Genomic DNA, 11,955 nt, shown 5'->3' on the forward strand with positions numbered 1-11,955 from the left:
AGATGGCGAAATGATTGGGTTGTGTAAGCATGATCAGACATGACTCATGGTGAGTCTGTCGTTGCCTGAAGAAGAGGGATAAATTTCGCCTGAACAAGCAGCTGCGAAGCTGCCCCGGCCCCCAGTCTAATGGATATATGGCCAATGATCAAGCGGATACGGCTTAAAGAAAGTCTGCTCAGTTTCATTATGGCATTAGATTCTTCTATCGGCTATTTATGGGCATATACAAGAACAGAAAAGATACATATACACATAGACATGCGTCAGAAGGCATCGTAACTGGAGGGCATAAGGTTGCGTGAGCAGGTCGAACAGTAGGTAGGAGAGAGATGCCCAGACTGCGTCCCACTGGGGAGGGCAGCAACCTCATGGGACGTAAGCATTTGGGCAGTAGAAGTTGGAGAGCCTGTTTTGCTTGGCGCATATTGAGATCCGTATCAGAGTGATTCAGCGATGCGCTAGGGCCACGGAGCAAGCTCGTCGCTCAGATCTTGTGAGAGATGCTCATACCCAATAACCGAGTGGTGATGGGTAACACCGCGAGCGTATAAGCTGTAGCGGGTCTTTGAAAAGCTGATATAAAGACATCATGCTTTATGCCCGATCAGAACTCCGTACGGTGTACGGTGGTAGGGGAGTTGGAGATAGAAGTAGTTTGAGATGAGGTTGATCATCTCCTAGCAAAGGTGTAGGATAGCCAGTCGCAGATGCTGCTTGTCGTCTGATCAAAGCGAGGGATCGGTTTTCCACGTTCCTGATGTGGTCGTTAGTCTGATTCCTTGCGATCCCCAGCAACGGCTTACCTTCAAAGTCATGGTGGACAAACGCCATAGGGTCATCCGTGTCCTTAGCATTCATCTGCTGCACGCCCGGGCTGAAGCTGGTGATAGGTAGAACGATGACATCGCCAACTTTCTTATAGTCTTCTTGGTTGGTAAAGTCCTCATAAGTGATGTTGCGAGTGGATCCAGGCTCGATATTGAAATATTCTGGGTCGTTAAAGTATCGAAAAACGGCATCTGTCCACGCGGCCGGCCCTGTAAATTCGACAATGGTTTTATCCATCTTCCCCTTTTTGAGTATTCCCGCTTTCTTCATCCGCAGGGTCTCCTCGGTGATGTAGGTCACGATGTCTAGAAGAATTGGGTGACCTGGTTTGGACTGAATGGTCCACTGGCAGAACTGGATTCTGCGAGAATACCAGTCAGCCCAGTCAGGCCGGTCGGGGTCAGCCTCAATGCCAACAACAAAGCCAACAGTGGACAAATCCAGGTTGTTAGGCAGCCAGTCAAGCACCGGTTGTAGTGCAGTCGTATCGATGTCGCTGTAGACTCCACCACGCGCAAGCAGAATTAGGTATCTGAAAAAGTCGGCTTTGAGAACGGGGAGAGGTAATGAATCAAACGCTTCCCAGACCTCGGGAATTGAGCCGTAGAGGTATTTGATGAGGTGGTGAACAGTATCGTCTGGAATGACTTGATGAACAAAATTAGGGTTCTTTTCAGTCCAGCTCGCCTCTGGTATTCGTAGGTCCTTCTTGAACCACACAGAAGCCGGCGTATACTTCCATGTCTGCCAGATGTATGCGGGGAACTTGGCCTCCAGGGCGTAAGGGTAATGGTAGCGTAAGCGTTCGCGCAAGGGTGCAGTCGGCGGCGGAGCCGGCTGTTTTAGCGGCTGCTGCTGTCTAGAATCTCCATTTTGACTAGATGTTTGTTGTTTTGTTCCCTCACTGATTTCATAGGCAACCGACTTCGGGGACGCCGCGACTGGCGCTGGAGACTCGAATGTGGAGTGAGAGGATCGGAGGAAGAGTATGAAGGTGATCAAGGCGACAGCTATAATGAGCGCCTTTCGAAAGGTGAGCATGGTTGCGAAATTGCGATGACGAAGTCGTGGAAATGCAGCGGTTCCGGGCTAGTTCAAGGTCTCGCCAACTTTTTTGCGATCAGCGATCAGCGATCAGATTCTCGCCGGCGCTCAAGGCAGCCAATTTTTAAACCTGTCCAGAACCGAAGTCACCTAATGGCCGACCGGTAGCAAGACATGTCCGCTTGTCAAGGAATTGGTGAACTGAACGGGCGCAAAGCTGGAAGTAATTATCGGTCCGTTAGCGCGGGCTAATTTGTTCACTGACACGACGAACAGTGCCGCAGTGGTAGGTCGCACAACCAGAAAGATTCGGTTCACTGGCAGCATAAAGTGAAAGATAAATATCAAAAAAATAGAAGTCGAGAAATCCGCCGGACGTTGCGTGGAGCCCAGTGCTCTCTGCTGTCGTAATGGATGGGGAGATAGAGTGCATTGCCGAGGACTAAGATTTAGTGGCGCCATCTACCTGAGATAAGTAATCTTATAATATCCAGGGGTGGGAAAGAGATTTTATATGCTCCGTAGCCTCCGTGACATCCGGTGTTCCTGGGGTGTCACTCATCACCCCAATGGGCCACGATCGCCTGTGGAACGCCCCATCAATTGGATTTGGGCTAGCACCAGGTAAGGCTGTCCTTGATCTTAACCTCGTATACGGCATACCTCAGATCACCTCAGAAGCTTACCATGGCAGCCAAAAATCAATGTCGTATCTCGAGTTCTCGACTCCTTGGTACCTTGTCCATTGAAGGCTAATTTGGCCGTTTCCGGCTGCATCTGCAATCTTCCGGTCAGCCCAAACTGCGATGGACACTTGGGGATGTCGATAATTCCGACGTTGGATTGTTACATCCGAGGCCCACCGAGATTCTGAAAGTCCAGATGATGACGAACTATCTACAGTTCTTAGGCACGGATATCAGTGCTCTCCAGTCTGTCATCTTGACCAAGGTCCTGCATGGCATTTATATACCAAACTTACGCTCACGGACCTTAAAATTTCACGCAACAGAAAGACCCATTCCGGCGCGGCGCCATAGTCTGACTCTGGCGCCGTCAACCTGCGATCCTACTACTTGGCTCTAGGACCGCAATCTGGATCTAGTTTAGATGGGGAAAATGCGACGCCTGAAGCCGAGATGGGCCGAAACCCAAGGAACATGCATTTCCTCCTGTAGGCTGTCCAATCAAACATTGTTCTCTTCCTGTGCCCCAGGAACTGTTCCTGTAACCGCCAGTGGCTTCATGACTTCGAGCAGTTCAACCTTGGCTGGCCTGGGGCTAAGGATGCATTTCGGATACTACCATAGGTGAATCATCACGGCATAGTTGGAAAGATGACTTCAGTGGCTCAGGTACGGTGCCTAATTTCCTGGAGAGGGGTCGTCTCTACCACAAACAGAATTAGGAGTATGGGACAGCACATGCTTGAGGTATATCATATATTTTTAGGCCAAATGAACTGATATTAGGCAAGTAAACTATGCAGACAAGTCCAGACATCCTCAATCTTGCAATTGCCCTCAGATTAGCTCTCAGGTTCTCATTGATATCCAGGCATGTGCTTCTTTGTGAGGCACTCGGAGGCCGGTTATCATACAACTTTGGCTTTTGACACAATGTACTCATCACCGGGCAGGTTTTGATCAGGAAAAGGAAACAAGAATACACGATAGGAACGGAAGTATAAATCGAAGCGGTAACGTAATTCATTGAGGCCGATTATAGACAATCTTGGTGTTGACATGCTGGTTCGATTCGAGGGGAAGGGCTCATTTGATATGGGAAAGCGTTCGCAGGGTCGCATTATGACCAGGTGAAAGGATAAAACAGCACTGCACATCCCTTAGATCTCTGTTCATACTCAATCATTCACGCTTGGGCAAATGTCATCTTCCATTCGGTTGCAGTTGCAGAGCGCACGAAGGATGATATCCATTTGTCGGAATTGTCCGATTGATCAAGGTGTCATGAGAAAGCTCTAGTGTGAATGTTGTATCGTCATTGGGATCGTAGCAAAGGCCAATTCCTCAAGTCTGCATTATGTCTAATCATTAGTGAATGTCTAGAGCAATTGCGCAAATAATGAAGCACCGGGTTTTCAAGAGGAAGCTTACCTGTTGCGTGGAGAAAGACCTCCATAACCGCGACGCGGAAGAAATCGCGATACCCGACACGTGACTAAGTATGTCATCATCTTTTGTTGGAGCTTTCCAACCCGACTATCAACTTGACAGTTTCGTGACTGTACGAGGTTTGACGATTTATACTATAGTATGGTAGGTTTCCCTTTGTCAATTTACCTTTGTTTAATTCAACGAGCCATTCCAATACTCAAGGAAAGCAATACTAATGATCGCAACCAGATTCTCTGAACCAGCAGATGGCTTGATCGACGTCTACGGCGCAGCCAGGCCTATTGATCCGAGCAAGAAAAGTTTTCTAGCGCATCATAAATATGTTGTCTTGGATCCAACGACAGAATAACTCCCATCAAGCGCAGCTTGCCGCAACCGCGGTCCTGTCGGGGGCAGCAGTTGCGGGCGCGATACTCAGCTTCCAGAAATTTCGGAGACAAGAAGCTGTAAAACGATTAAAGGCATCCATTCCAGAAATCAACGACAAACACCACGCAGAGAACCTGAATGAATTCGGCGCAGCCGTGAACCCATATTGGAGCAAGGAGGACGAACGCGGTGCAGATCTTGCGCGCAGGGCGCAAGTAGGGGACTACGACGAGGGTAAGTGGTACGCGCTGGGAAATGACAGATGAACATACATGCTAATTTCCATCTGAACCTTTGTAGAGCTTATCCTCGAGCAGCTTGCCCGCAATCGGGTTTTCCTCAAAGATGAAGGCCTCGCGAATCTCCGAGACTCGTTTATAATTGTTGTTGGATGCGGAGGCGTCGGGTCTCATGCTGTGGCTTCGTTGGCGAGATCGGGTGTATCCAAGATTCGGTTGATCGACTTCGACCAAGTTACGCTCTCTTCTCTAAACCGACATGCTCTCGCCACGTTAGCGGACGTTGGAACGCCAAAAGTACACTGTATCCGCAGGAGACTGCAGCAAATTGTCCCATGGGCTCGATTCGACTGCCGGAACGAGCTCTTCGGTGGCTCAGTCGCTGATGACTTGTTGGCGCCGTGGTCTATGGATGATGCCGACAAGGGACAGAAGCCGGTGTATGTGCTTGATTGTATCGACAACATACAGTCGAAGGTTGAGCTGCTTCACTATTGTCATAAGCATTCTATTCCGGTGATTTCTTCGATGGGCGCCGGATGTAAATCAGACCCCACGCGCGTCATGATCACGGATATCTCAGTCAGCTCCGATGACCGACTTTCGCGCGCTACTCGGAGACGGCTCAAGATCCTGGGAGTAAGCACCGGAATCCCAGTGGTCTTTTCAACAGAGAAGCCCGGCCCCGGGAAAGCAACTCTACTACCTCTAGCGGAGGAAGAGTTCGCCAAGGGCCAGGTGGACGAGCTATCCGTACTGCCAGAGTTCCGTTCGCGAATCCTCCCAGTACTTGGGACCATGCCGGCTGTGTTCGGTTACACTCTGGCAAACCATGTCATCTGCGACGTCTCGGGATACCCAACAGAATACAGCATGGGCGGCAAGGGTAAAGACAAGCTTTACGACTCAATTCAAGCAGCATTACTCGTAACCGTCGAACGTCTCACCAGAGCAGAAACCGGCTCTCAACCAGTCGGTCTGCGTCTACCATTGAGCAGGGACGATATAATCTATCTTATTGATGAAATCTGGCGAGGCAAGAGTGTTGTCAGCGGTCTTCCAAGCAGGTTACAGCTTACTCTGTGGAATCGCCCACCGCAGGGCTTCAAGCTCCACCCCGAGTGGGAGAAGCAAGGGCAGATTTACGTTCCATTCAAGTTGGAGGATCTGGTTTGTATGACCAAGGAGGAAGCCACTCGCCATGAGAAGGAAGTTCTTCTTGGTGGGAAGAAGGTCGAAGAGGTCTGGGACGAGAGTATCGTCTCGAAGGTGAGCCAGCGCAGGAAGGAGATGGAGTATTACGAACGATTTCGATAAGTGTATATTAGGAGCCTTAGCTTAGAAATCGCATATAGATCTGGAGGCCTAAAATCCCTACCATAAACACCTAAACTAAAAAGCAAGGCAGGCATACTGTAGTGGACATTCCGTATCCGTATAAATGCAGCGCTTACAATTATTAATAGCAAATAGCGAATAACAACTTGCCTCAGCGTGGATCAGGGCGCGATATTGGGGCGGTCCAGTCCAGGCCAAGAGTTAAGGCTGTGCAGGGCTGATTCTTATTGTTTTTCATCTGCGCCAACCAGGCACACGACACATTTCCTCGACAACAACAGCGTCCTCTCTTCATTCTCCTTCTTCACCCTTGAATCGATTGGGAAGCCACCTATCTAGTATATACCACCCAATGGGCCCTCCCCCACATTAAGGACAATACCCCCCGTTAAACTTCCCGCCCAGACCACGGAAACGCCGGAACCAGGCTCCATCACCCGCACACATGGCAGCCGCAGAGCGCGACCACCGCGAAGCCCTCGAGTTCTCCGATGGCATCTCAGAAGATGGCATACACACCCATACCCATACCCATACCCATACCCATACCGGCTCATCACCCCCGTCACGACTAAAGCGCTTCGCCCGCCCTCTAATCGAATACGTCCGCAACGAATGGCAAAGTCCCTCGGGGTCCCGCTCAGGAGCAAAATACAGCCATCTCCCGTCGACCACTTCGGACCGGCCGGGCTATGACACGCACGGGTCTAAATGGGTCGCATATGTGCAGATGATAGCGACGATCGTTGCGGCGCCGCGGTTCCGACGCTACGTGATTGTTTACCTTTCTCTGCTTGTTGCGTGCATCCTGGGGTGGCAGTTCTTCTTGCAGCCGCGGTTGCGTGAGGGTTCGGCGATTTTGACGGCGCTGGATCCGAAGCAGAAGGGGAGGGTTGGGGGGTGGTTTGGGGGGAGTGCATTGCCCGAGTTGGAGGATATGATTCAGTTAGGGAGGTTAGATGAGGCATTGTTGCCGGCGAGGTTGGCGGCGGAGGATGAGGATGATGAGGCTGGGAGTGACCGGAGGTTGATATTCATTGGGGATGTGCATGGGTGCAAGTCTGAGTGTGCGTATTATACTCATTTCCTCTCCTGCTTTCATTGTCAGAGATGGGAAGTTGGTACTAATATATCCCGTTGAACAGTGGAAAAACTCCTCGAAAAAGTATCCTTCGACACATCCCGCGACCATCTAGTCTTCACCGGCGACCTCATCGAAAAAGGCCCCGACAGCCGGGGAGTCGTTGACCTGGCCCGTGGCTACAACGCCTCCTGCGTCCGCGGCAACCACGAAGACCGAGTCCTCGTTCTCCGGCACGACATGCTCTCCTCAAACATCACCGACGACTCATGGGATATCGCGCACCCGGAGAGCGCCAAATCGCGCGCCCTAGCCCGCCAGCTGAGCGATGAGCAAGCAGACTGGCTGGACGCCTGCCCCATTATCCTGGACGTCGGGCAAATAACGAATATGGGCCAGGTGGTCGTCGTCCACGGGGGCCTTATTCCAGGCGTTGACCTGGACAAGCAGGATCCGTTTAGCGTGATGAACATGCTTACCGTTGACCTGCCAACGCACATGCCCAGCAGTTCGCGCGATAAAGGCGTGAAGTGGACGAAGGTCTTCAATAAGCACCAGGCTCTCGCGCTTGAATCGAAGAACGCCGTCACGACGGTCATCTACGGGCATGACTCGAAGTCTGGCCTTTCGTTGAAAGAATATACCAAAGGTCTTGACTCGGGGTGCGTCAAGGGCGGCAAATTAACGGCCTTGGTTATTTCCGCTGGGGGTCGACAGGAGACGGTGCAGGTGAAGTGCGAGAAGCACACGAAGGACGAGAAGGAATGGGAAAAATCCGAGTGATCTCTTGCTATCTAACACTTACTAAAGTAAGATTATCTATATATGGACATACTCTATTAATATTTGGCATTTTGGGAACCCCAGGGCGGGGCAGGGCATGGCATGGCATATCTTTCGCCTCATCTGTATATTATCGTTAAGTATATGTATATAGCCTGGTTGGTCTTGCAAATGTTGGGTCGTCTTGGTTGCGTACCCTGGAGTTGAATAGGTCTTCTATTCTTTCAGGTATCGTTAGTTTTCACTTCTAGTTCGAGCATATAATGAACGAGTCTCAGATTTTGGCCATGCATATGTTGATAGCACAACATGATCTACATATTAGCTGCATTATCCAGATTCAGATAACCGTTCCGTGCTTTGGAAGTGGTAAATCATGCCATGTTCAAATATATCCGAATAGTCCGAGATATCAAATATGCTACATCATCTATATACAACAAGACAAGGCAATTTTGCTACATATCTCGTATATAAACCACATCTAAACAAGCCCAAAAAACACTCCAAATCACCTCAAAAGCCGCACCTCCCCCTCCCCAGCATCCTCACCAGAAACAGAAACAGGCACAGAACTATTCCACCCCCCGTCCTCATCCCAAGTAACCGGATCCGTAAAATCCTCATACCAAAACCCACCGAGGGCATTCTCAACCACAAACCCAAACCGGAAGTACTCCGGATCACCGCTCACAACCCTCGTCCAATTCCAATCAGGAATTGAATTCCCATCAACACCGTCCGACCGGAACGTGCGGAACCGCTCGACGTCGTTCACGAGGACGCTGAGACCATTGATTTCAGGCGGGAGGGTAAGGAGGGAGAATGTGAAGGATATCGTATTCGGAATGGAGAGGGAGAAGTCGAGTATTGAGGATTTGATCTCAGGAAGGGCGGAACCGAGCTGTGCGCCATCGAGTAGCGATGCAGATGTCTGGAGGATGGAGTCGAAGCCCCATCTTGCGATGCCGTTTATGAATAGGCCCATTAGGAGGCCTTGGTAGAGGAGGCTGGGGCGGGTTTGGAGCGTTGTCCCGGGGAGGAAGAGCAGGGCGAGGATGTAATGGTGGATGCGGAGGTTCATGTTCGGGACGAGGAGGAGGACGATTACAGCTAGTACGAGGATGCCGTAGAGGGCTAGCATCCTGGGCATGCGGCCCTCGTTGCGGAAGGCGATGGCTTGGCCCATTACAATGGCGATGAGGATGACGATGATGGTTATCAAGGCTGGTATGGCGCCGGGCTGTTGCTGGATGTCGTGGGGGGTGAGGCGGGATATGGGGATTTTGTCGAAGGTGTCTGTGTTGAGGGCGCCGACCCAGCAGGGGCCGAGCCAGAGGATTGCTTTGTCCCAGTGGGCGTCTAGATCTGTGAGGGTTTTGCGGACGCAGAAGTAGTAGATTGCGAAGCCGACGAAGGCGCAGGGGAGGAAGCGACCTAGCGCCGTTGAGACGATTTCGTAGTAGTCTGGGGAGTAGGGAGGGTCTGAGGAGAGGGCGACTTGGAAGTAGACGATGAAAAATATGGAGGTGTACCATGCTGCTGGGGATGTGATGACCAGGGAGAGGAGAGTAGAAGTGATGACGGAGAAGGTAAAGAGCGGCCAGCGGAGGTCCTGGCAACTGAGAGCACCATCTTCGGACGACTCTCCAGTGTCGAACTTGAATGAGAGCGGAAAGTAAGAAGGAAATTCGACGCTGGTGACGCCGTTTCTATCCTCTGCTGGGAACTTCTTCTGCTCGCCTGTTCGGCGGAGGATGCCACAGCCACCTTTGCTGTCTTCGATGACCCCAGCATGCATTGCAGCTTGGCATATAGAGGAATCGCCTCTATAGACTGCGCCAGGCTGGTCATCGTCCGCGGCACCTCCAATGACAAGATGCTGATAGTTGATCTCCAGTGGGCCTACAAAGTACGGCTCGAGAACAATGAAGCCTGAGCAAGCCGCAGGGCAGCGAAAAGCGAGGGTCTCCCCTTCAAATGGACGACAGTAGTCTCCATCAATACCACAGTTGGTTGAATTCGACCTGTAATTTCCCGTTAGCTTTAGCTCATGATCCAAAGGCTAGGGCCATACCAAAGTCTACTCGAGCAAGAAAGCTTAGCAGGGGCACCATGACCGGGTATCTCCTGACCCGTAACGCTCGCATGCAAGATGGAGATAAATACCACTCCCCAAAGTAACAGAGAAGCCAATAGAAGACAGGATTTCGCTTTCGTGCTGAGAAAATAGCGATCAACCAGACGACCAGGCGCGTTCTGCCATTTAGCTAGCCAGGGGTTGATCCGGTACTTGCGCGGCGGCGATGGGCCACGCATCCATCCCAAGATACCAGGTACCGTACATGAGAATTTCTTTTTCCCTTGTGCAGGATGGTAGTTTGAGGTTGGGAGCAGAGGCTCGTTTGACTCATGCTCGCGGTCGGCTGGCGCGGGGTCAAAGCTGCCCCGGCGATTTGCTACCTCTTGGCTATTGTCGCAATCATCTCGAGATTTCAGTGAATATTCATCGGGCCCTCGGAGATGCTCAAATGATGATGAGCTTGATCCGTTCGATGGCATTGTTATCGCTCCATGGATGGCGAAGGTTGAGGGAGTCAAGCTTACGCGGTTTGCTGGTTGCACCAAGGCCCGTTAGTCATCGTCTCTATACGTCCGACTATGTACTTCATGTCAACAATACATTCAGTAAATTGTTTATACGCAAGTAGACATAGTAAATGAACGAGTTGCTATTAGCTAAGAAACGAAATGGTAAATATAAATACTAGCTCCATAACATGTAGGGTATAAGTATTAGTCCAATCATTTCGTAACATATCATCATAACTCATTTATCATAGCTCAGAACCAAGCAACTTGCATAACCACACATGTTGAGAGCTGACGAATGTCGGTGTCTCAAAGACAAGGACGCAGCCCTATGATACACGGCTTCTCCAGCATGAGAACATTTGTCATCAAAAGTGCCAGCGAACTTGACATCACGTTCAGACTCGAGCAGATCAAACCCGGGAGTGACGACCACTAGCATCTGAGTTAAAACCGTGCAGCTGCCTTTCTTTATGAATGCTGGACTTACTATCGGTCAGTAGCATGTCTCCTGACACGGAAGGTAAACCAAATTCCCTGCGTCAATGATTAGTATGCAACTTGAAGCCAAATCCATCAAGCAACTTACGACAAGCGCAGAAACTACCCAGACAATAGCAGAGAGAAAACTGAATGCCTGCGAGGCTTTCCATCTTCCACAGTACGTATCATCCGTGATAGAGCCCCAGCGCCAGATACTACCGCAATTGAGGCGATTGTTGGCATCGACCTGGACACCAAACGCCGCGAACCAGGCCAGCGCAATAAGCAGATCCACTGTATACTTATGTTAGTCAAGATACTTCACAAGAGGGCATGTTTACAGGGCATAGGCACAGCGATGGTGACATACGCGGCCAAGTAAAGAAGCTCGATGAGAACGGAATCAGCCATATGAGGCCGAACAGGATGGATATTCCAGCGATGACTTCGGTATAGATCCATCGCGGCTGGGGCCAGACGTCGACATCACGGAACCTATGGAGGAACCAGCCGATGATACCGGCGACAACCTAGTTAGTTAGTTGTGTTGAAAGTGGAAAGGCCAAGTGAGGTTCATGGTCATACAGCACCAAAGCCGATCTCGGCTATGCGGAGAATAATGGAAACCACACGCGAGACAACAGGCATGATGTGTGGAGTTAGATACTGAGTTAGTTGGAGCAGCAGAAGTAGTGGGGCTGTGCCTGAGGCTAGTCGCGCTGACAGAAGCTTGGTCTTGGAGAAAGAAGATGCACAGTGGGGAAGGACAACAAAACGAGGGGAGAGCTGCTTTAAATAATAATGCGCCGAAGTACTAGTACTATGTAGAAGGCCGTCCTTTCCCTCACCGTCGACTTTCCATCTCAGCACCCCTTACCTCAGGTATCAAGACACTCGCTGTGCGAACGTGATTAGCTGTTCATGGTCTGGCAGTGACGTCGTCAGTCTGCAGCCGATTGGTTTCCTTCGTGCTGCTCAACTCTGCCCAACGCCTGTAACACCCAGAAGCGAGAGCTCACCAGCCTGCTCTGGGAAACTAATTGACCAACAACGTGGT

General features: G+C 50.7%; 5 protein-coding genes across 5 annotated transcripts; 2 read left to right on the forward strand and 3 right to left on the reverse strand.

Moving 5' to 3' along the window:
• Window positions 1-163: 163 nt before the first annotated feature.
• BDV17DRAFT_272664 (glycosyltransferase family 32 protein) lies at window positions 164-2,335 on the reverse strand. The gene is made up of 2 exons (XM_073758914.1): window positions 807-2,335; window positions 164-757 (listed from the first exon to the last, which is right to left on the reverse strand). Exons 1-2 carry the CDS (start codon window positions 1,870-1,872, stop codon window positions 729-731), a joined length of 1,095 nt encoding a protein of 364 aa, XP_073611980.1. The 5' UTR covers window positions 1,873-2,335; the 3' UTR covers window positions 164-728.
• Window positions 2,336-4,082: 1,747 nt separating this feature from the next.
• On the forward strand, window positions 4,083-5,989 carry BDV17DRAFT_272667 (tRNA threonylcarbamoyladenosine dehydratase). The gene is made up of 3 exons (XM_073758915.1): window positions 4,083-4,154; window positions 4,242-4,616; window positions 4,683-5,989. The coding sequence occupies exons 2-3, from the start codon at window positions 4,334-4,336 to the stop codon at window positions 5,936-5,938; spliced, it is 1,539 nt and encodes a 512-aa protein (XP_073611981.1). The 5' UTR covers window positions 4,083-4,154; window positions 4,242-4,333; the 3' UTR covers window positions 5,939-5,989.
• A 243-nt stretch (window positions 5,990-6,232) lies between these two features.
• On the forward strand, window positions 6,233-7,955 carry BDV17DRAFT_188709 (putative serine/threonine-protein phosphatase). The gene is made up of 2 exons (XM_073755071.1): window positions 6,233-7,026; window positions 7,105-7,955. Exons 1-2 carry the CDS (start codon window positions 6,405-6,407, stop codon window positions 7,821-7,823), a joined length of 1,341 nt encoding a protein of 446 aa, XP_073611982.1. The 5' UTR covers window positions 6,233-6,404; the 3' UTR covers window positions 7,824-7,955.
• A 379-nt stretch (window positions 7,956-8,334) lies between these two features.
• BDV17DRAFT_294701 (LCCL domain-containing protein) lies at window positions 8,335-10,385 on the reverse strand (the record flags this gene model as incomplete). The annotated part of the gene is made up of 2 exons (XM_073762902.1): window positions 8,335-9,850; window positions 9,901-10,385. 2 exons carry the CDS (start codon window positions 10,383-10,385, stop codon window positions 8,335-8,337), a joined length of 2,001 nt encoding a protein of 666 aa, XP_073611983.1.
• Window positions 10,386-10,540: 155 nt separating this feature from the next.
• Window positions 10,541-11,884, reverse strand: BDV17DRAFT_272675 (MARVEL domain-containing protein). The gene is made up of 5 exons (XM_073758916.1): window positions 11,484-11,884; window positions 11,269-11,428; window positions 11,005-11,192; window positions 10,906-10,952; window positions 10,541-10,850 (listed from the first exon to the last, which is right to left on the reverse strand). Exons 1-5 carry the CDS (start codon window positions 11,544-11,546, stop codon window positions 10,829-10,831), a joined length of 480 nt encoding a protein of 159 aa, XP_073611984.1. The 5' UTR covers window positions 11,547-11,884; the 3' UTR covers window positions 10,541-10,828.
• Window positions 11,885-11,955: the final 71 nt, after the last annotated feature.

Source organism: Aspergillus undulatus (assembly GCF_047715775.1).
Source record: "Aspergillus undulatus strain CBS 261.88 unplaced genomic scaffold BDV17scaffold_57, whole genome shotgun sequence".
NCBI lineage: Eukaryota > Fungi > Ascomycota > Eurotiomycetes > Eurotiales > Aspergillaceae > Aspergillus > Aspergillus undulatus.

Coding starts and splice junctions, on each gene's coding strand:
- BDV17DRAFT_272664 (XM_073758914.1), bottom strand. CDS start 1,872: ATGCTCACCTTTCGAAAGGCGCTCATTATAGCTGTCGCCTTGATCACC. Junction 758..806: donor TGTCCACCATGACTTTGAAG/GTAAGCCGTTGC, acceptor CGACCACATCAG/GAACGTGGAAAACCGATCCC.
- BDV17DRAFT_272667 (XM_073758915.1), top strand. CDS start 4,334: ATGTTGTCTTGGATCCAACGACAGAATAACTCCCATCAAGCGCAGCTT. Junction 4,617..4,682: donor AGTAGGGGACTACGACGAGG/GTAAGTGGTACG, acceptor GAACCTTTGTAG/AGCTTATCCTCGAGCAGCTT.
- BDV17DRAFT_188709 (XM_073755071.1), top strand. CDS start 6,405: ATGGCAGCCGCAGAGCGCGACCACCGCGAAGCCCTCGAGTTCTCCGAT. Junction 7,027..7,104: donor GCATGGGTGCAAGTCTGAGT/GTGCGTATTATA, acceptor CCCGTTGAACAG/TGGAAAAACTCCTCGAAAAA.
- BDV17DRAFT_272675 (XM_073758916.1), bottom strand. CDS start 11,546: ATGCCTGTTGTCTCGCGTGTGGTTTCCATTATTCTCCGCATAGCCGAG. Junction 11,429..11,483: donor CCGAGATCGGCTTTGGTGCT/GTATGACCATGA, acceptor CTAACTAACTAG/GTTGTCGCCGGTATCATCGG. Junction 10,851..10,905: donor AGACATGCTACTGACCGATA/GTAAGTCCAGCA, acceptor CTCAGATGCTAG/TGGTCGTCACTCCCGGGTTT.